This window comes from Artemia sp. Qi Xiang Cuo, chromosome 10 (assembly GCF_049724085.1).
Source record: "Artemia sp. Qi Xiang Cuo chromosome 10, ASM4972408v1, whole genome shotgun sequence".
Taxonomy (NCBI): Eukaryota; Metazoa; Arthropoda; class Branchiopoda; order Anostraca; family Artemiidae; genus Artemia; species Artemia sp. Qi Xiang Cuo.
In genome coordinates this window covers 74,303,557-74,328,195 of record NC_142803.1, presented here as the reverse complement: position 1 = coordinate 74,328,195, position 24,639 = coordinate 74,303,557, and the positions used below count along the sequence as shown (strand labels likewise).

At 34.4% G+C, this 24,639-nt stretch overlaps 1 protein-coding gene across 1 annotated transcript in view; it reads right to left on the bottom strand.

Annotated features, from left to right (window-relative positions):
• Positions 1-10,029, bottom strand: part of LOC148948156 (uncharacterized) — a 165,059-nt gene extending 155,030 nt beyond the window's left edge. Inside the window, exon 1 of the mRNA XM_089096122.1 lies at positions 9,631-10,029. Coding sequence (XP_088952248.1) covers positions 9,631-9,700 — 70 coding nt within the window. The 5' untranslated portion in view covers positions 9,701-10,029. The remainder of the gene's footprint in view (positions 1-9,630) is intronic.
• Positions 10,030-24,639: the final 14,610 nt, after the last annotated feature.

The following is a 24,639-nucleotide window of genomic DNA, read 5'->3' as shown; positions in this document are numbered from 1 at the left end:
CATCAAAACTTAAAACGAACAGAAATTATTCCGTATATGAAAGGGGCAGTCCCCTCCTCAACACCTCGCTCTTTACGCTAAAGTTTATCCTTGTTTAACAAAAATAGTGTTGTGAGAAAGTCAAACGTTAGCGTAAAGAGCGAGCCGTTGAGGAGGGGACAGCCCCTTTCATATACGTAATAATTTGTTCGTTTTAATGTCGCTCCTTACTTTCAGTTTAAAAAACTTTTTTTTTTTTTGATGGTTGCAAGAGCGGGGGTTTGGGGGGCGGCAGCCCCCAACTGTACCTCCTAATCCCTGTACGTTTTAAGTTTTAAACTTGTGACTCAGCCACTTTAACTCTTTAGAAAACGTAGTTTTTTTCAAATAATCTGTCTTAGAGAGAATATCTGTTCTATCGTTGATCGGCCAGGCATAAAACCAGCTTGCTCAACTCTGTGCTTTCGTCAGAGGTGAGCAAAACATCGCTGCAAAAAAACATAGAAAAGAGCTGGCCTGGTACCGAGAGAAGCGTTATCCTTCTATAGTTCTTGCAATCCCTCCTGTAAACTTTTCCCTTCCACAGTGGTATAATCACTCCCGTACGCGAGTCTTTTGGCATGATCTCTGTGTCCCGTTTTACATTGAGTAGCATTTGAAGCTAGAACAGGATAGTGCCAGCGCCGTTTTTAAGCAGCTCCACGGAGATTCCACAGATGCCAGGAGCTTGGTAGTTGTTAAGTGTCTTCACAGCATTTTGAATCTCGACCATTGAGCTTAATGTAAACATTAACTACCAACAGCTTAATGTCAACATTAACGAAGTTATTATAAATCGAAGGTTGGGGAATGGCAGGAGTCACTACAGATAGAGAGAGAGGTAGGTATTAAGCAGAGATGAAAAGTGTTCGTTCACCTTGAAAGCTTGGACACTAAAACGCTCACCTTGAAAGCTTGGGCACCCCGTTCACAGATTGTAAGTTTTCTTTTGGTTGAACACACTCAGCTGAGAGCTCAGGTAAGTGTTTATACACAGCTCCAAAGTCCTTCCTCGTTGCAACTTCTTGTAGCTCATCAGCTTTGGCGTCAATGATTGACATGAGATCTCTATGCATCAGCTTATTTTCGACGCCATTGAGATGTCAATAAGTCTTCATATCTCCCCGCAGTCTGGCCTGCCCTCAGATTGTAATGTCGTCCACAGCCTCCTGTGACAGCCGGGGCTTTTTGACCTGAACTTGCAAGCCAAGAGTTGTTCTAGCTACGTTGGAGACTTCAGTTTTAAACGAGTCCCACATGGCTTCAACATCCGAAAGTTCGGACAGGTTTCCAAAAAGGTTTTTAATCTCAACTGCATACCGCTCTTTGATCCTAGGAGTATCAAGACTGCGGAGATTTAGCGTTGTAATGCGCTTGTCAACCTTCTGAAATTTCAACTTAAGACACATTTTTGCAACTACAAGTCAGTGATCAATTTATAGAAGTAACTATATCTGAGAATAAAAGCTATTACTGTGGGTTTAAACACTCTAATTTTATTTCAAAGCCCAACTCGGTTGTTTCTCAGAGTGTTAATGTTTACAGTGACAGCATTGTTTTCGGCTTACAGGTTTACTGGGTGCAACCTATAGTTTCCAAATAAATAAAACAAGATTTATAAGGAGTTATTGGAGCTTTAGTAATTTCACGTCTTTAGCCTAATGGAGTCATTCTAAATCAACACAGTTTAGAATAAATTAGCAACTTCTCATAATTGGTAACAGCAGAATTTCCACCCCCACTTATTTAGATGCTACGTTTGTTTCTAAAAATATTGCTTTATAGGATTTTCTTAGACTGGAATCCAAATTAACTGCATCGTAATAATTTGAGATAAGAGGAGAGGGGCTTCTTAAATCCAGGCAAATTTTAAAGGACCTGAATAATTAGCAACTAGACTTCATAAAAACAAACAAAAAGCTCGCCTCAGATTTTTTCCACATAGACTTCCTCTTGAAACAAGATTCACAAGCAATGCATGCAATTTAAAAGCCGATTTTAGACACAAATCTTTGATTCTTTTAGGTCTTCGTGGCAAAACAACACCATAGAGGATCCTTTCAAGCTGCTCAGAATGCTAATTTTGGCCAATTTTCTAGGGAGGACAAGGATACCCTAGAGTATGCCCAGCAAAGCAACTTACAGTAGTAAGTTTCAATTAAATCAACTCTTAGACTGTTCACCAAACAAATAACGACACATTGATTACATTTTTGGGAGTATACGACTTGCTCAGAGCCTTCTTACACAACGTTTTTATTGGCATAAGTTCAGAACATATAAATCCTAAGGTTTGGTCATTTGGGTTCCTCATCCAATGCCAATCAAATAAACTGTGGGTTCTAGTTTAAATCTAGTTTTGGAGCAACACCAACACAAATAGTCGAAAAAAGAGACAAGTCTTTTAGTTTTTTAAAATTTCAGTTACCTTGGTCAAGGGCTGTGAGTTACCGTAACTTTAATCATTTTCAGGCCCTCTCCCTTTCAAATAAATCTTGTGGTCTACTTAGGCAAGCAAACAAAATTATAATTCATCAATTCTTAAAATTTTAAACTAATTCAGAAAGTAAAATTTTTAACACAGGTTAATCTCAGAACGCATTGAAATATTGTGTAGTAGATAATCATTTTTTTTTTTCATTTTCAATAAACAAACCATTTCTCAGAAACTAAAAAATAGATTTTCCCAGCAATTTAAAAACAAAACTTTTGGGTCTTTTTGAAGATTATATACGGACAAAACAATGCTTTTCAGTTTTTTTCTGCGGTTAGGTCTCCTGGTCCAGAGACATAATCCCGAATAATACCATAAACAAAGTGGTATACCTGTGGCTGAAATTTATCTTAGGGTTCTTTTATTTTCTTTTTTTAATCGACACCAAAGTAATTCAGTGAGGATTGTTTATAAAGAAGAAAAAGAAACACATGAGCCTCAAATTTGTTATTGACAATTTATCCATGGTTCCCATTTCTTTAGCCTTGATTATTTTCATTCTTTTTGTGGAACTAAATTAAACAATTGACAACTAAGTATATCTTACTTTCTTGTGTAAGCTTTTGGTTGCTTATAAATCCAAATTATTATGCATTTCAGCTTTGGACAATATAAACTTCTGTTTCTTTTGAGATTATTTTTTGGAAAATAGGGATTTGCCTTTTTCGGCTCGTGTGGTTCCACATTGGTCATTGGATGAAAAGACAAGCTAAATTTGCCCCAAAAAAACACAGAAAACTATATAAATATCCAAAGTGCTAATTTAAATGTGAGAATTATCAAACGTGGAACAGCTTTAATTCTTCATCAAGTTTTCGTTTTTAATTAAAAATCTATATTCTTCCAAAAGTCTTGTTGCAGTCTATACACCGAGAGGCTTTTTCTAGAATAGGTTGTTAGATGCTAATTCAGAGCTGAGTTAAATGAAAATACTCTTTTGCACGAGTCACATTTAAATGTTGTCACCTGTATGCACTCTTTGAGCGTGTTCAAATAGTCCAGCTACGGAAAGCATTTCTTGCATAAATAATCTTTTAAACAGTTTCTCACCTGTGTGAACTCTTTGAGCGTGTTCAAATAGTCCAGCTACGGAAAGCATTTCTAGTATAAATAATCTTTTAAACAGTTTCTCACCTGTGTGAGAAATCTATGGAGCTCATTCAAAAACCTTGATGTAAACAAACATTTCTTACATACAGCACACTGGTAACAATCAAGCAAATTTGTATTACTAAAGAAACTAAAATTACAAAAGAAAGTAAACACATATAACAACATCGAAAAACTAATTTGATGTACTAATTGGTTGTGAGAATAATAACCAGAAATCACTGAGGACACAACAATTTTCCTATACTCCTGTATACACTCTTTAATGCCAGTAAAATTACTAAAAAATCAGAAAAGCTTTTCTACACAATTCACATATGAAAAAATTTCTCACCTGTATGTAGTCTTTGATATGTATTCAAACTGTATTTGATATGTATTTGCAAACTTGCAAAAAACACTTCTCAGATACATAACATGTCACTGTCTACTCATTCATATGCCCTCTTCTGTGTTTGGTCAAATTTCCTGCTCAAAAAAAGGTTTGATATCACATTTATACAGTTTCTCACCCGTATGCATTCTTTGATGGGTATTTAAATTATGTGCTAAAGAAAAGGTTTTGTCACAAACAGTACACTTAAATGGCTTCTCACCCGTATGCACTCTGTTATGGGTGTTCAAACTTGATGCTTGAGAAAAAGCCCGGTCACAAACATCACACTTAAACGGTTTTTCACCCGTATACACCCTTTTATGGGTATTCAATTATGATGCTCGCGAAAAGGTTGTGTCGCAAACATCACAATTATACGGTTTTTCACCCGTATACACTCTTTGGTGCCGGTTCAAATGTGATGCTGTAGAAAACGTTTTACCACAAACGTCACACTTAAACGGCTTCTCACCCGTATGCATTCTGTTATGGTTGTTCAAACTCTTTTTTTTAATGTATACCATTCACTGTTCTCTTTTCATAGATCGACGAATGGCCCACTAAATAGTGTAAGTGGTAATGATCAGACTACCCCCTTCAGAGGAAAATATGTAGCTCCGTTTTCTATATAGTTATGGCTATTTGATTTGAAACATCTGTATCCACTGGGATCCGAACCCCCCTTTGTTTGCTTCACGGATGCTGAATGTAGCAACTAGAAAAACCTATGGACCTTAATGTCACAGCTAATCACTCATCTTTTCATCAACCTGCCTGTTGCTTAGGAACTTCAATTGATTAGGGTGAATCTGAGCTAGATGAATATAACTCAATTTCCTCTATATGTCTCAATAACATTCGATTTTGTTTACATGAGTTCTTGCTCGCCTTTTTAAGAAATGTTGAGGTTTCTATCCACGCTTGGAGTCTTTTTTTTTTTTTTTTTTTTTTTTTTTTTTTTTTTTTTTCGTTTAAAACCCACCTCCTCTCCTCTCAGTGGTACTAACTTCTTTATTTCCGAAACTGATAACCACATCTATGTACCACCTACACTGAAAAAAAAAACCTACAAATTTTTTTTTAACTTTACATTATCATAACAATTAAACTATAAATTTGAGCAGTTAATACTTTACAAATTTCATTTGGGGGCATTCTACAACCAATTAACCAACATTAATACAACATCTGCCTAGCCGCTTTGCAGGGTGCCCTTCCGGTATAGGGAACCCCTTCCACGGTGGCACCAACTATCAAACTCCAAGAAAAAAAACTTTAATTTGCCTCCAACATCCCTCTGTTTACCTTATAATCCCATCCTCCCAAATTACTCTCTCTTACCTCAAAAACGCCCAAATAAAAAACTTTGTCTGAACATCATCTTACACAAACATACCCTCAACACTTAGACAAAGTTTTTCATTTTTATTTTTTTTCCTTTATTTCCTCATTTTTTAAAAACCCTTTTCAACTGCTCAAATTCCAAAAAAAAAAAGAAAAAGAAAAAGCTTCGTCACAAATATCGCACTTAAAAAGTTTATCACCCGTATGCATTCTTTGATGGGTGTTCAAACCTGCTGCGTGAAAAAATGATTTATCACAAACATCACATTTAAACGGTTTCTCACTCGTATACATTCTTTGATGGGTGTTCAAATTTGATGCGTGAGAAAAGGTTTTATCGCAAACATCACACTTAAACGGTTTCTCACCCGTATGCACTCTTTTAAGGGTGTTCAAATTTGATGCGTCAGAAAAGGTTTTATCACAAACGTCACACTTAAAACGGTTTTTCACCCGTATGTACTCTTTTATGGGTGTTCAAACTTTGTGCTACAGAAAATTTTTTATCACAAACATCACACTTAAACGGTTTTTCACCCGTATGCATTCTTTGATGGTAGTTCAAACCTGCTGCGTGAAAAAATGTTTTATCACAAACATAACACTTAAACAGTTTTTCACCCGTATGCATTCTTTGATGGTAGTTCAAACCTGCTGCGTGAAAAAATGATTTATCACAAACATCACACTTAAACGGTTTCTCACTCGTATGCATTCTTTGATGGATGTTCAAATTTGATGCGTGAGAAAAGGTTTTATCGCAAACATCACACTTAAACGATTTCTCACCCGTATGCACTCTTTTATGGTTGTTCAAACTTGATACTTGAGAAAAGGCTTGGTCACATATATCGCACTTAAACGGTTTCTCACCCGTATGCATTCTTTGATGGGTGTTCAAACCTGCTGCGTGAAAAAATGATTTATCACAAACATCACATATAAACAGTTTCTCACTCGTATACACTCTTTTATGGAAGTTCAAATTTGATGCTTGAGAAAAAGTTTTATTACAAACATCACACTTAAATGATTTCTCACCCGTCTACACTCTTTGAAGTGTGTTCAAATTTTATACTTCAGAAAAAGTTTTATCACAAACATCAAACTTAAATGGTTTTTCAACCGTATGTCCTCTTATGTGCCTGTTCAAAGTCTGCATTCGAGAAAAGGTCTTGTCACATACCTCACATTTATATGTCTTTTTCTTTTTATGAGTTCTTTGGTATCTTTTCAATTTTTTTTCCTTTTTACTTTGAAGGTGACTTTTCAAACTTGTTTTCTGACATTCAAAGCCTTTTCCTTCAGATTCTGACGCCCACGAAATTAAGAAACTGCTTGTGGATGGATTCTTTGAAACAACTAGTGACGTATAGTCCAGACACGTGTGGTGAAAAGTGACCTAAAAGTTAAAAGTCTACAGAGTTAGCCAAATAACACAAAAAATAAAAACTCTTAAAACCGAAAACAAAGACATACTTTTCAAAATGTTTTGAGTCTTATATTAGTATAATATTAAATCATTTTAATGGACAATGAAAAACAATAAAAAAAATTCTGGATATTTTCGTTGCACATAGTGACATTGCCATCTGCATTTGAGTTATTTTAAATAGTTTAAAAAAATGTCCTTTGTAACAAACAGTCAGGCTGTAGTACCTTGCAAGTAGATTTATTTGCTATGTTATGCTTTTTTTTATATAGACATACACATACATCAGGTTCAAAATTTGTATTGAACTGTGAACAATAAATACGTTGTTTTAGTTCACTGTTCATCGGCTATGAGCGAATTGTTAAATAAAACAATATTTGGGCTTTGACTGATAACTGTCACAGGCGACTGATGACTGGTGATTGAAAACAGAACTAGTAATAGCTCATCATCGTGTATTTACATGCAGACAACACGTTTGTTTGGTATAAAATTTTCGCTAGGCTCTAATTGTTCGTTTCGATTTTTTTTTGTCATCGTTTTTCACTTTGCATTAAAAGGATTCGTCCCTCTGAGAAAAATATTTAAAACAACAGACAAAAAAACTAAAAAACCCACAAACTTCCAGACAAAAAAAACTCCCTAAACATCACAAACCCCCTAAACTCCCTAAAGACAAAAACTTTTGACTTCATCTTCACAAAATGAATTCAGTACTTTTGTTTGAATCTAGTGTTTTCAGTGAATTAATATTCTACACTTAAAGTTTCTGGTAGGTAGTTCAGATAATAACAGCCGAATTTTCTGCTTTTTTTTTATTTTCTGATTTTTTTTTGTCATTGTTTTTCACTTTGTATTAAAAGGATTCATCCCACTGAGAAAAACGTGACTTCCGTTTTTTTTTAATCCAATGAGCGGTATGCTCTTTTCGATAAATATTTAAAACAACAGACAAAAAAACTAAAAAACTTCCACAAACTTCCAGGCAAAAAAACTCCCTAAACGTCACAAACTCCCTAAACTCCCTAAAGAAAAAAACTTGACTTCATCTGCAGAAAATGAGTTCTGTACTTTTGTTTGAATCTAATGTTTTCAGTGAATTAATATTCTACACTAGAAATTTCTGGTAGGCAGTTCAGATAGTAACAGCCAATTTTCTGCTTTTTTCATTTTCTAATTTTTTTTGGTCATCGTTTTTCACTTTGCATTAAAAGGATTCATCCCTCTGAGGAAAACGTGACTTTCGTTTTTTTTAATCCAATGAGACTCAATATGGTCTTCTAGCTAAATATTTAAAACAACAGACAGCAAAAACTAAAAAACTTCCACAAACTTCTAGACAAAAAAAAACTCTCTAAAAAGACAAAAAACTTTTGACTTCATCTGCAAAAAATGAATTAAGTATTTTTGTTTGAATCTAGTAATTTCATTAGACTAATATTCTAAACTAAAAATTTCTGGTAGGCAGTTCAGCCAATAATAGCCAATTTTCTACTTTTTTCAAATTCACCTAGGAATCAAAATAACAGACAGATTTATTTCTTTATCTTTTAATTTGAAGAGAAATATACACTAAAAATATGGTTTATAAAATTTATATAGAGATATAGTTTTAAGGCTTATTATCAAGCCTTTTGAAAGTAATAAAATCTGCAAAACTACTTTCAAGTGAAAATTTAAAAATATTCATTAAAGACTACAAAAGCGGTTTGGCAAACACCTGCACATTAGAAAAAGATAAAACAAAAATTCCATCTTAAGATTAAGTATCTTTTTCCTGTTTTTATCCAATAAAAAAATACCCAATACATTTCAATCAACAAAAATACAATCTTTCAGATATACCTTCATTGTTAGAAAATTTGGGTTGCAATTCCAGGGTGTCGCCTTCAAATTTACATGGTCCTGAAATGCTAGGTAAATTGAGCAAAGGAACGTCTTCATGATTTGGTGACAAAGGATGGTTTGGAAAATGAAAGGGCTTGTCAAGGTCACATGGTAAAGTATTTTCAAATTCTTAAACAAATTCTCTACTAAACAGATACATAAAAAATTTTAAAGTAAAGATAACTAAACACATGTAACTGCCTTTTCTATTTAGTTACGTTTAAAAGTGTAAATATGCAGACATTATATAATAACACAAAATTAAAAGTATAGGCTATACAAGTTTTTTTCTCAAATCATTTTTAAAATCTGCTTTTTCTAAAGCAAAAGAAAGTCTGAAACATTAAACGAAATCCATTAACATAGAACAAACAAAAACCTGAAATTCTTTTTAAAAAAAATACATAACATATGACTAATAAGTGTAAGCTGGATAAGTGTAAATTTAGGATATTGTATTCAATAAAAAAAAGAATAATTTATATAGCTAAATCATAAAGATTTTACAGCTTAACAATCACAAAGAATCACAACCAATCAATTGGGCGGTTTCTGCATTTTTTCCAAAACAATAATATACAAAATACAGTATCTCAAAATTTAACAGCTGAATTCAACTAACTTTATTCCTCTCTTACACGTCTTATAACTTGATATTCTTATCTGCAGCCCCAGGACTACGCCTGCTTTGGTAGTAATATATCGTTACCTGCACAGGGAAAGATTCACAGAAAAATTATCTACAGGATGATTACTTGACTTACAAAAATTAAAATAAAATCAAATAATCTGAAAATAAGTTTTGTGTCACCCTCAGCTCTTAATCATTAGATCAAAAATCATATGCAGTTACATTTTTTTTTCTTAGGACCCCTTAATGAGAAAGGTGAAAAAAGGGACGAGTATTTTCTAGAGTAAAGTAGCTTTTTTTATGCTGTAACAGAAAATTTGAATGTATAGAATTACCGTTTTTAATGAAAGAATCCTCAGAAACTGTGATGAGATCAGCCGTTTTCAGAATTTGTGGCAAGTCCATGAAAGATCTTGGAGAACGGAGTTAATGCAAATTATGAGAAGTATTATACTATCATCAGCACTTGGATACGACACAGAATTTAGTCAGGTGTCCTAAAATACAAAAGATATAATGATTGATGACTAATAATGACTTTTAACCATTGCATAGCACATCTTATCTTAAAAGAATTGAAAGCACAGACTAAACTCCTTCAGCAGTCAAAAGGGTGCAAAAATTCAAAAACTTACCTTTTTGAAGTAACTATTTTTAAAGTCCTGCTAGATTCAGTATGAATCTAGCTCCTGTACTGTGAAGACCAGAATATGAAATAGATAGTTATCTTAATCGAAAAACATTTGAGTGAATGAAAGGATTAAAGTTGCACAATTACTGGATGCCTGAACTGTCATCTGAGAAATTTATTCAACTGAATTTTTTCTTTCAACAACAAGTTTTTTGGATTTTTCGGGGGGTAGTCAATCACCCCCTTGCGAGTAAGTCTCGTTTAATGATGTTAAAAAAAAAAATTGTGTTCGGGCATATCGCCAAATTATGTAATGAATATTCCAGTATCCCAAGACAAGTTCGACCAAGCTCATGAGCTCCAAAACGAAAAATTAGACCGACTACTTAGTAGGTAGGGTGATTTAATAACTGCATTTAACAAATTGTGTTCTGAAATACAGGAGTTAAAGAATGAGGCTTTAGAAAGAGATAGAAAAATAGCCGAATTAGAAAGGTCACTGGAAGAGCAAAAGCAGAAGAACTCGTTGCTCGAGCGTCAAATGCTACTAATTGAAGTAAAAGAAAGAAGTTCGAACTTGATCATACGCGGCTTACCGACAGATATTAATCCGAATCAATTCCTTGAAAGTCACGTGAAAGATCTACTTAAGAATACCTTAAAAATTGAGTCATCTGTTTCTATTAACAAATATTACCGCTTAGGAGGAAAAACTGTCAATATAACGAATAGACGCCGTAATCAAAGTCAGACACGTAAACCGGCAGTTAATCCAGTGCTAATTAGGCTCAGGAATGAAGATGAAGCTTATCTAGTTATGCAAAACGTATCCAAGCTTAAGGTCTCTGGAATAAAAATTTGCACGGACGTTCCTCCAGCACTTAACACTTTACGCACAGGATTCCTCACTAAAGCAAAAGAGATGAAGGAGTCTGGAATGATAATTGCTTCTCGGGTTAAAAATAAAGGAACCCATGTATGGCTTGAGATAAAAAAAAATGGTTCGGTGATATGGGAGAGTGCTGATCAATAACTGAATAGGATAGTAGTAACCTGAGTTTAGATTTATAAGATTTTGTGGAGTATTTTGTTCATTTTGTGTTTAGTGCTCTGGTTGTTAAGTTAGTTGATAATTTATGATTGTTTGAGGATTATGATTATCTTATTTTCGGAGGCCCGTTCGCAAAAGTATCATAATGAGCATGATGTGGTTTTTTCTTACTTTGTTTTTTTTTTTTTTTGTTATCAAAACTGTTATATTTAATTTCTTTCCTTTGTGCCACACTATTCCTGATTTTTCTTATGTAAGGTTTTCATTTTATAAAGTTCTAGTTTTTTGTTTATGTTTGTCTCTTTCAGATGAAGTTCTGGTAACAATTGTGTCTCCTTTGACTCTCCGTATGGTTGGTAAGTCACTTTTCGTCAATAAGTAGACCCAGCTTCGAGATGATGGATGATAGAATTCGTAATTTTGAGGAGCTCCCCCTAGATTTAGGTAAAATATTTGAGAATTTATGTAAAGATGATGATGTTTTTGATATGATGGTTCATTCTATCCCAAAAAATAAATATCTACTCCCCACCCAAGTTTTAAATAAAGGCGCTAATTTTAAAATGGCATTTTTGAACTGTCACGGGTTACCAAATATTTTTGATCGAATATCCTTGTTTATTTCTCATCATAATACAGATGTCTTCGCTTCTTGTGAAACATTTTCAAATGATTCGACAAAAACATTTATTAATAAACATGAATATACTTTTTTTCATAAGAATTGGATTGCTAAAAAACAGAGAGGGGTAGGTTTTTTCATTAAATCAACAATTCAGTCTGATCTGGTGAGTGACTTTGATTACCTACATTTTGAAATGACTTTTGAATTTTTGGCAGTTAAAATGGTATGAAAATTTTGTGTTGTGTTTTTTACCGGCCTCCAAGTTCTCCTGCTTCAAAATTCATGGAACTTCTTGATGATTTTATGCTTATTGCTTCGAAAAAGTATCCAACAATAGTTATCATGGGTAACTTTAATATTAAATTATATAATTCTAATAATTCAAGTGGTAATTTCCACGGAATCTCTTCAGACGGGGCTGACTTGTTATTAGTTTGCTTGTCCGGTGGTCTCTTACCAGCTTATGGAGTCCCAACAAGAATAACGAAAGATTCTGCTTCCCTTATTGATAATTTGTTTACGAATATGGAACTACAGTCTAGTGATGTGGTTATTGAAGATTTTTCAGACCATTTGATGCTAGTTACCGACCTTCACTTGATAACAGAGTTTAATAGGCCTACTAAAAGAAAAATGAAGATGACTAATAGAAACTCCTTAAGTAAACTTAAAGTATTGCTTTCTTCAAGTGATTTTTCTTCTTGTTTAGAATCTTCGGACCCTGATTTTGTTGCTGAATTTTTTGTGAATCAGTTTAAACGTTGTTTCAATAATGCTTTCCCTCTCCGCCAAATATCAAGAAGAAATAGTATAAAGCCGATTAAGCCTTGGATATCTCCTGGATTACTGGTATCAATAAAAAATAAGAATCTGTTATACAAGGCATACTTAATGCATTCATCTGAAGTTAAATTAGCTGAATTTCACAGATACAAAAATTATTTAACAAAAGTTTTAAGATCAGCAAAAAGTCATTACTTTGCCGAAGCATTTGTTGAAGCAGAAGGGTCCCCCAAGAAGACATGGGAAATAATTAATAAGTGCTTAGCAAAGAATAAGACCCATGATCTTCCTGATGAATTGATAGCTGAAGATGGAACTAAACTGGCTACAATGAAAGTGGAAGTTATCAATACATTAAATATACATTTTGCGAAAATTGGCAAGGAAACCGCGTCAACTGCTGGAAACAACCTGGCCCGTCATCTGGATAATGAAACTGGAGAGGACTTTCAATCATATCTACCCCCGTCTCACAATTGCTCCATTTTTCTTACTCCTGTAACCCCAGATGAACTTTTACTTTCAACAAACCTTTTAAAGAATGGATCTTCGGAAGGGATCGATGGGTCATCGACTAATCTGATTAAGTGCATAGCACCAAATATTATAATCCCGCTTTCCCATGTGTTCAACCTCTGTTTTATAACCGGACGATTTCCTTCTTGTTTCAAGTCTGCAAGAATAATCTCTTTGTATAAACGAAGATATCCGAAGAACTCAACAAACTATTGGACAATTCCAATCCTGTCTAAATTTGGGAAGTTGCTCGAAAACTGCCTATATAACCGTATAGTCAGTTTTCTAAAGAAATCTAAATTTTTTAGTCCGATGCAATTTGGGTTCCGGAAGTCTCACTCTACTGAGCATGCTATTATGGCAATGACTCAGTTTGTTCATGACGCCCTCGACAAAGGTGATATTCCTGCTACAATTTTTATTGACATTAAAAAGACATTTGATACAATTTCCCATAAAATATGCATACTAAACTTGATAACTGCGGCATAAGAGGCCCAGTTAATGACTTAGTAATGTTATACCTAAAAAACCGAAATCAGTATGTAGACGGAGGCGATACTTCTTCCTGATCCGTATCTCAATCTTAGTCAGTTGGAGTCCCGCAAGGCTCTGTTTTGGGTCGACTCCTATTTCTTCTCTATGTTAATGATATGAGTGATAGCATCAATGATATTGGCCTTAACATATTATTCACCGATGACAAGGCATTCAATGTCAGCAGCCCCGGCTCTAGATCTTTGAAGCTTAGGTTGGAATCAGCACTGTCGAGGCTTATCTTATGGTTCTTGAGAAATAAACTGACTAAGACAAAATTCATCATCTTCTCTCGAACTGGGAAAACAGCACCGGAAATTATGACGATTAATATTCAAGGCCTACCCATTGAAATTGAAAGAGTTGATGATATTAAATATCTCGGGATAATACTGGATTCAAGTTTATCATTTAAAAGCCATGCAATTTATCTTCGAATGAAACTGGCAAGAAATATTGGTATGATGAATCATCTGAAATTTGTTCTGCCGTTTTTTGTCCTGAAATCTCTTTATCATTCTCTAGTGCATTCATATATAAATTACTGTCCCATTATTTTTTTGAATACTTTTAAAAAACATATTCTTCCTCTTCAGAGGCAACAAAATAAAGCTCTGCGTCTATTGAAAAATTGCCTGCCTAGCCCGTTTTCTTACCCTGATAAATCGTCAACAAAAAGTATGAATCAAATTTCAAATATCCTTCCACTGGATCTTTTCTCTTCTTTCCATTCTGTTCATAATATTATTAAACACGTTCAAGGTCTTTTGCCTGAGTATTTTTATTTGCATAATAGTTTTTTTCAGGATGATAATCAGGTTTTGCATGCATATTGGACCCGTGGCAGTTCGTTGTTCGTCAGGCTTTAATAAAATCTCAAAGGTCCCGTTTTTCACCAAGGCATAGTATTATATATAATTGGAATAAGTTTTATAGTTTTGTAGATTTGAATAAATCGTTGGTTAATAATAAAATTAGATTAATGAATCACTTAATCAGTAATTATTAATTTGATTTATTTACTGGGGTGGATGCTCCTCATTTCACTTTATTTATTTGGTTATTTTGATTTTATCCAGATTTTGTTTTTTGTTACCGAATGGAGATTGGAGATTAATCTTTTTATTCCAGTATCTGGAGACAGTATTATTTGTTTATTGTTGAGTGTATAAACCCAAACACGAGTTATTCTCACTGTGGGTCATTAATTTGATAGTTTTGTCAAAACATTTTTTATGGATTAATAAAGAACTTGAACTTGATTTTAATTTACAATATACTTTCACGGTAAAAAAGAAAAATTAATTTCAGCTTATTCTGTTAGCTGTATTCTTTTAGTAAATTTTCCAAGCCAAAAACTGTTAGGTTGGAAAAATTTGTTTTAACTCCTGTAATGAAAACTTTATTCATGGTTTTATTGCCTAAAACACTACAAAGCGTACGCCAATTATGTATATGCAATTATGTTTTTCCAAGAGGGTATATCTAGCTGTTCTTACTTTTAGGGCTTCAAGAATCTGACAATAAATATAAAATTAGATCCAAAACGATATTATGTATCAGCATTGTATTTATCAATCAAAATAATTATTGAAAATTAAGTAATTTAAAATTCTAAAGGAATTTAAAATTCAAATCTAGTGAAACTCAAGAAATTTAAAAACTATTCCCAGAAAAATAAACCTTTAGTTAATATCCACTAAAATGTAACATTTTTCTAAAATAATTCTGAGAAATCAATCAATTGTTACGTTAACTAAGGAGGACAATCTCCCTGGGACCCACTTATGACAAGGTCTAAATTTGCATTCAACTACTCTTTTTTCTTTATCAAAATACTGCTTCAGCATCTATGCCAATGTTATTATGAAACCAATTTACTGATGTAAAAAAAAATCCTTATTTAATAGATTTTCTACATACAATGGTTGCAGTGACAGCTGTCACCTAAGACAGAGTAAATAGATATTGACAGAGCCTAAAACCCCTTCAATTGGCGTCGATTTGAAAAAAAAATTCACCAGAAGTTAGCCGTCCAATCTTTTTAATGGCGGCACCCTTCGAAACTTTTTTTTAGAAACCTACTAGAGATAAACCAAACCCCATTGTCACCAAATGTGTAGAAACACGTTTCGAAAAAAAATGTCCAGTGCACTAAAATTTTTGAGTTTGAAAAAATTCATTAACAGCCTGGAAAAAAAGATTCACGAAAGTGACATCCTATTTATGAGCACATTTTAAAATCATACATCATATTTATCTCAGTAGTGGTTTTATCATTTTTAGTGTTTTTCATTTTATGCAGTTTCATAATACCTAGAAGACAAATGAAAAACCTAGACCATGAAGAACAAAGCAATATACAGTTAGAATACTTACAAAAACGACAATTACAAGTCAAAATTGAAAATGAAGAACCAAAAACAAATATAAGGTTAGAATATAAATAAAAACAAGTATTATAAGCGACAGCAAGAATTGGGGCTTGTCAAAAATATTTTGAAAAATTGGTATCCTGGGATTTTCTAGCCTGCAAAAACAATCTAAATAGATCAAGAGCAGGTGTGCAAAAAGTTTCAAAGCTGCCAGTAGCAGAAATCAAAAAGCTGTCAACACTTTAGCAGGATAACTTGTGTTTTACTATGAGCAAAAAGTATTTTTATACGCGAAATGTGTAGAAAAGTTTACAAATGTAACTTAACATAGCTTGGAATTAGAAATATCAATAGTTTTCTGAATCACAGTTAATAATGTAAGCTAATGCAGTGGCAAGCCATATACTAGCCATAAATATCATCCTCCATAATTTTATATGTACGATTTTATCAAAAGCACTGTATCATACTTACTCTAATCTGCTAGTGGAGTATAGTTTTCAAAGTCTGAAGTATACTGTATATAACTTAATGCTGTTACTTTATGAATGGAGTTGTACACTCATATATTATATACTCATGTATATAACTTACTGCTGTTACTTTATGGATGGAGTTGTACAAAACAGCATACCCAACTGCGTGTTTGATACTCATTGATCACTATACTACAACAATGAAAAGCACCATTTGATTTTCCGGGAGAATAATACTGATTGGCAGCCTGTCAGTTGCATGCATAAAGAAGCTGTGATATTAGTTTTGCCCTAATCCCAAAAATAAACAGAGAATTGCTGCTACATTGTAGGATGGCTGTTTTAAGCTACAATTCTTCCACTTTCCAGCTTTCCCATTATCTGCCTTAACTGTTTGGACACCCTGATAGCAACCAGCCCTTTTTCATTCTTTCAACTGACATTTAAACAGTTTTGAAAGAATTTAGCTATTTGTGGAAGGTTTGGACAAATATTCACTTTCAGTTGAAGAGAAACGGAGTGAGTAAAAACTTGGCCATAACTACAAAGGGTAAAAACGACTTAAAAGTAAATTTTCACATAGCGACATTGAAACTCAATAAGCTTTTAGTTTGAACACGTTTTAAAAAGCAGCAGCATGACAAGAGATACATCTTTTCTCGCAAAAGAGAAGAGATGTATCACCTGGTAAAAAAAAAGAATATCAAAAACGAAAAAAGATCTGTTTTGTCTTGCAGTTGCTCTTTTTTAGAGTTTCGGTTCCTGTTGGGTCGAGTTACTTACAGTTCATTAACACAAACTATTCGACCAATCTCCAAACACAGATATTAGGTAGCACATTAAGAAATCAAAGATGAACTGTTTGTAAAAAAAAAACAAGTCAGAAATCATTATAAAACTTTACAAGAAAATGATCTGGAAATAATAACCAATTTTTTTCTTTTGACTATAATATACAATTTTTTATGAATCATGCTTTTGAGTCCCTCCCATTCCCTGAATTTGAATATAATCTATAGCTTAATTTTGTCTCAAGAGGAGAGGGGCTGCAATTTTTACGGTAATAAGATTATATTTAGGAAAAGTTTTGATTGGCAAATCCAATTTTACCACATTTTTTTTAATTCTATTGTTTATATCTCAGGACTAGCCTTGATACAAGGTTAATAATTTCTCAGGCATTAGAAGTTGTGGAAGCAGGCCTAGGCATTAAAAAATTGCAATACCCCAATTTGAGAAGAATAGCTATTCTGTAAAATTGCATTCACTTATTTAACAACTTTCATAGACCATAAAAAGATCCAAGACTGCAGTTGAACCACTCAATCAAGCATGTACACCCACCAAAAATATAGCAGGGGGAGGACACCAGAATAGCAAAAGTGAGGGGAGGAGGAGGAGGGAAAAACATTTAAAGATAAAAAGGTTATATACAAAATAAAATTTTGAAGGAAAAAAGAAAATTACTTAATTTTTACATACCAAATGAATGACAATTGAACAAATTTTTAAATGGTGAGGATTCCAGACAAAAAGATCAATTCCTATAATTGGTATTTATGTATTATACCGCCAACACTCAAGAAGTGAAGTTAGGTTAATCCTAATAAAAAATCCCAAAACATGATAAAATATAATACTTTAGAAACAAGTTTGGGCTATATATTTGCACATTAGGGGGGGGGGGTTGGTAACCTGACACAAACTAACCTAACAACCACCCCTAATTAATTTGCAAATATATAGCCCAAATCTAATAATTCCAATCTATTCAGTCACCCACCTCTTGTTTCCCACTGAGCGTAAGCTAATTGTTTCTGAATACAGACAGATAAAGTCGTTTTGTTATCAAGTTTTACAAAGCATAAACATGAGTCTTGGCATTATAACCCTGAACTCACAAAACCTCTAAAATTTCATTCATTTTGCTCATACTTTCCTCTAGGATGCTTAAATCATCAGCATAATCTAAGTCCAGGAGACTTTTTTCTCCCCATTTGATTCCGTGGTCTCCCGTTGCCTTTCCTGTATTCATCGAGACCAAATCCATCTCAATAATCCATATAAAGGGGGATAATACATAAGTACTGTTTAATCTATGATGCATTCAATTATCATGTATTTAAGATTAATATATTATGCCAAAAACCTAGCCTAGAGTAAAAGAAAATAAGACTCAAACTAAACTGCAGAAAATAAGAGAAAACAATCATCTTAAATGGTCCATTTAATTTCTGAGTAAAATGACGGTTATATTTTGAAAGAGCATAAAAAAGGGTCCTGAGTGGTATGTTCATCTAATTTATAGCTCAATAATGAAAATATATCCAAATATATCACGAAAAAGTAATTTAAACTCAAAAGAAAACAAAATTTAAACACAAGGTCAATCTGTCTAAAATAACCCTCTTTGCACTGATGAACGAGACGGGGATTTTTTTTGGAACCATTTTTTTTCAAGAAGACAGATTTTTGGGGAAATCCCTAAAAATTCAGGGATAGTCAAAGTACTGGTACTTTCAGACAAAATCTACCAACAAATTTTACTAGGTCGTGAAAACTGCCAAGTAGTATTGCTACTATGCCATGCCACTTTTTGCATGGCAGAGCACAACTTGTGTTTTGACAGCTTTTTTTGAGCAAAAAATATTTTTACATGAAAAATTGTTTTTTCATACAAAATCTGCCAACAAATTTGAAAACTGCCAAATAGCATTGCTCATTTGCTATCCAACTTTTCCCATGGCAAATAAAGAGTTTGAGAAAATTCATTTGGAGCTTAAATTTTGAAATAAAATTCATATGATTGAGGTCATATTTATAAGCATATTTCTACAAATTCTCATGCATATTTCTACATATGCTCATGAGGTCATATTTACATATTTCGTTATATGCTTATTTGAGAGAACAAACTATACCCCCCCCTTTAGGAGTGGTAAAATTGTTTTTAAATAAATGACACATGCAACATTACAAAAGGAACATAGCTAAGTATAAGACACCAAGTGTAATGAGTCAATTTACAAAAGGTGTTTTATTCAGTTTTCATAATGCCTAAAGGACAAAGGAACAACCTAGACCATCAAATGGGATAAGACCAATCTGAGCAGTTGAGGTAAAGGGTATAAAAAAATGCCTAATTTAATTGATAAACAAAACTGAAGAGCAGAAAAATGTACATTTAGAATACTTGCATTGGCAACAATTACAACAAGTCAAAAACAAAAGCGAGGAACAAAGAGATAGGTATGTACAAGACATCCAACAATGACAAGCAGAGCAAATTAAAATGGAAGTGAAGAACAAACCAATACGGTATGAGGTTAAAAGATATGCCACAGCAAGAACAAAGAAACATGTGGTTAGAAGATAAATGGCAGCAAGAATTAAAAGTAGGCCTAACAGAGACAAAGAAAGCTTTATAAGAAATAAAACTGAAATGAAGAATAAAGAATTTTGCAGTTAGAAGACAAGGAGACAAGCAAAATCAGAAAGAAAGGAGACAAGCCAAGAAGACAAGCAAAATCAGAACAAGTAAGTAAGTAAGTAAGTTTATTTGTAACCCAAAATATAAAATAAATGTGGAGTAAAAAAAAGAAAAAACGAAATAATATAATCCACAAGGAAATAATAAGGAAAACACAACATAAATAACATAACAATATCCATAGAATCACTAATCTGGGAAAAAATAAGTGAGGGGGTCACTGGCACATATCTTCCTTGGAGTATTGGTCCTCAGGTCCTTATCGATGTGGTCAAGCAGTCCTAGAGGGTCGATAAGTCCAAGATGAGAAATAATTTCGTGATTCCTGTACCACCTTGGTAAATAGAGCAGAGATTTACAATATTTAAAATAGCCTCTCTTTAGCTGAAGACGGTCTTTTTTGCGCATTAGAGGCTGCAACCCAGAAAGAGAGAGAATTGTAGGAGAACAAAAACTATGGTAAAGTTTACATAAGCCTCGGCAGCTGTACCTCCCTCTATTAGGCGAGATTTTACCATATGAGAAGAGAATACACTGCAGAGCACTAGTAACCAGAGACAAGCATGTAGTCGAAAGTGTATTAGAAAAAGGTATCGCAAGCCATTTAAACTTTGAGACACACTTGAGCAGCATTACACCCACATGTAAAGGAGGAGCAGGGTTAGAAGTATTAAACCACAGAAACTCGCATTTTGAAGCATTTACAGAAAGCCCAATCATACTCAAAGCATTAATCAGAACATTTAGATTTTTTGTGAGGCCTGACCTAGTATGACTAACTAGCAGAACATCATCAGCATAGGCAATGTGACTAACAGCAGTTTTTTCTAAAAACACAGTAGGAGACAGCATTCGCAAACAGTCCGCAAGCACAGTTTTAAAAATATATGGAGACAGCACACCACTTTGCCTGACTCCCTTCTTTGCTGAGATAGGCTCAGATATATCAGACATCCATTTTAACTAAACCAACGAATTGGAATACCAATATTGAAGAATTTTTACTACGGAAGAATTAACTCCTGCTTTAACTAAGCAGTGAAGCGCTTGCGAATGTACAAAGTTGTCAAAAGCGCCCGAAATATCAACCGAGCAAAAATAAAGTGGCCTTTTTTGCATTTTTGCCGAGACTAGCAATTGACCAAAAATATGATGGGCTTCAGAACAACCAAAATCGGCTCTGAACCCAACTTGATAATCGAAAAAATCACATTTAGTCAAAACTTCAGGCAATCCGGCATACTCGAACAGCTTGCTCATGAAGCAGGACACTGTAATTGTTTGATAACTGGTACACTGATCTGCGTCCTTTCGCTTTTTCAAAACTGATGTTACGATTCCCGAAAAAAAACTATCTGGAACTAACAACTGGGCTAAACACATCTGGAATAGGAGATGTATGTGTGTTAACAATAATGGACACTTAATGGTGAAGTGATTGTAACACAGACCATCCATATAAGGAGCACTTGATTTCTTAACACTCTTAAAAGCCCAATAGATATCACCACTAGATATTGACAATATATGGACTTGCTGAAGAACTCGAGAAACTTTATTAAGAAATAAGGAAGAAAACATGGACTGGATAAAATGATTAAATGTAGAAGAAACACGAATAAAATGAGCTACAAAATCACTGATTTTGATAATCGAAATGACGGTAGGAAAACACTTGCTGCTGATAACTACATTGGACAAAGAATTCAAATTTGAGGGACCATCAAAACCGTTCAGGCGGGCTTGACACAAAGAGGGTCTAAACTTACGGTCCAAAATTTGCTTCATTTTAAATACTTGATCAGACTTGGGCTAATCACAAGCAATTTAAAGGCGAAGCCAAAACTTCGCGCGTTGTTTAGCTTTTTTCACTTCTGGGCACACATTCCATAACGGTTTTCTGGTGTCAAAAATAACACGTTAAACAGGAACTGCAACTGAACCAGCTGACTTCAAACAATGCATGATCTGGTAATAGTAACAATTTAAATCAATCTTAGCTGTCGGTGACCTTACAGAGGTTTGTAAAAGGTAAAAAGGCACTTTCAGGCTTGATAATAACGAGCAAAGAACATACAAATATACTTTAGAATTCGTTCGTTTCCAATTTGGCTTATCAAGCCATTTATTATGGTAAGAAAAACAGTTATAAGCCAGTAGAGCAGGCGACTCAATTTCGCAAGTTAAATGCAAGTGATCATCCTCAAGTTTATCATCTAAAACTATAACAGGAGGAATCACGAGTGATCCACTTGAAACCATAATACGATCTAGGTTTGATCTAGAACTATCGTAGATATAAATGTAGGTAAACTGTTTATCTTTATTGACTAACTGATGGCCGCTAGGCAAAGCATCAAAAAACAGGTCACTTCTTTCAGATTGGGACAGAAGATTGGCATTAATATCACCAGCCACAATCCAATTTAATCCCTGATTGGTAACTCTTAGCAGAAGTGTCCTGAGTTGCTTACAAGAACCCACGAAGACAGATAGGGAAGAAATGTTCTTGCGATTGCATGACATATAAACATTGATGAGGATCATATTACCGCATTTTATTGCCAGTAAATTATGATCAGAAGAAATAAGCTCAGGTTTCTTAGCGAGGCAAACTAAAGTTGCAATGCCCCCAGAGGGTCGACTGCACGTTTTTTTAGCTTCACGTACAAACGTGTGGTGGGTGGGTGACCGTTTAAGAGTATCTGTATTGGCTTTAGTTGGAAAATGTTTCTGTAGGAAAACTATATCATAATCTAGAAGCTCATCAATAAGAAAATCTTTGTCTTTGGTTCCGTTAATATTAAGTGAAACAAAGCAAAATCTATTGCCACTAGCAATTATTTTTTATCCTTATTCAGGGCCTTTTTTAACACTGGGCATCTGACACTAAAGGAAACATGATTTCACCCGCAGTTGGCGCAATTCGGGCTTTCAGTGCAAGGATTATCACGTGTGTTACAATGTCCAGGGGCGCACCGTGAACACTTTTGATTAGTCGGGAGTGGGCAATTTCTGACAATGTGGTTTGGTGATTGACAACGGTAACATCTAGGAGGTAACTTCTGGAACGGTCTAATTTTAGGAAATCTTGTTTCCCAAACACAAAACCCTTATTAATAGCTTTATTTAAGGTAGCATTGTCTAGAAATTCAAGGCGGAAGGATCTGGAACTTCCAATTTTATTTGCATCAACAAGACCGGGAATCATACTATTAAGCTCTGATTTTTGCACAACAACAGGGATGTTACTCAGAATACCAAGCACTTTTTGATTAAGGACATGAGTGGATACATTTAGCTGACTAGTTGCAGTGGCGGCGAGAGAGATGGCTGAGGGTTTATCTTGGGTATGGACTAACCACCTTTTCATGACAGGATCAGATCTCACACTTGCGATACCATCATGACCATCCAGGAACTCTGTGCTCAATAGGATCTTTGAGGTCAGTATGTGGGTTTCTTAGAATATCTGTATAGGATGGTTTTGAAGAGACAGAACACTCTTGCATTAACGACGGAGGACATCCAATTGTTCCAGGCAGGAGAGTACTCACATACTCAGACAAAGAGCGTAACTCAGACAAACAGGAGTTTACACGGCAACTCAACACACAAAAATCATTGGCAGGAATAAGTGGTACTTCACTAGGGTGGCGGATAACAAAGACTGGCCATCATCAACATCATCAGACCAACATCATCAGCATCATACTTTGCAATAGTGTTGATAATATCAGAGACATTATTAATAAACGCATTTGTACCCACTCTCTTGTTGTGACTGAATTTCCCAAGGATGGCAAATTTGGAAGATTTGCCTCCTTGCTTCAGAAACCTGGGCAAGCGTGAAAAATTCAGACATATGCTTCTTCATAATATCTGGAGAAAAGCCTTTTTTGATACTGTTTTGGACAAAATTCAGAACAAGACAATAGACAAGCAATCCAGCTGTCCGGGCCATCAGCACCAAATGCTGAATACATACAGAATGAAGGAACCTAGGAAGAAGGGAAGTGTAAGGACCCCCTCAACTGTCCCCCAAAATTTACGGATAACTAAATACCAGAGGGTACAATACGTCGCTTGCAGGAGGTTCTTTCCCCTTTTCTGCTAGTTCCCAGTACGCTTCTTAACGATATGAAATAAAAAATGGCGCTATGATAATTGATAGTATAGATGACGTGCCAATTTACCTAAGGAAAGAGATGGCACTGGTGAAAATACCCAGGGAAAAGGGCTTATTCTAATAATTAGAGAAGGTCATACAAACACTACTTGGCAAAAAATCTATCTTTAGAGTGTAAACAACAACAGAAAAAGACCTCAAAATAATTCAGAAACTTTTTCAAGTTACCAGCAATGATGCAGTAGCGTATCCAGGGGGGGGGACGGAGCGGCCCGCCCCCCCCCCAAAATTTTTTTTCTTCTTTTTTTTAAGTGCCAATATAGTAAGTTCCGCAATATTCACGCTTTTAAGTTATTTGCAACACCCGTTCTTTTTTTCATTTCTTGTTAAATGGCTATCCATTTCTCCAGCAAGCTTGTATCATTATTTTATCATCAAACGTGCAATCGCCTCCTGTAATCAAACAAGATGTCAAGAAATATTTCTCACTATTTAACCCCCGCAGCTATAAGCACTAGCTTCTCTGCAATGAATGAATTGCAATAAGGAATCAGACTAAGAGGCGATAGTTCATTCAAAGTTTCAAACGTTGCTATATATCCAGTGTAAGCTAAGCATTGAAACGGACAGGTCACGTGAGAGGAAAGAAAGAAAATTACCTTAAATCGCATGTCCAGCGAGATAAGGTGGTTTTGAGCCTCCTGTAGAAATCTCGCTGGTGGTGTTTCAAG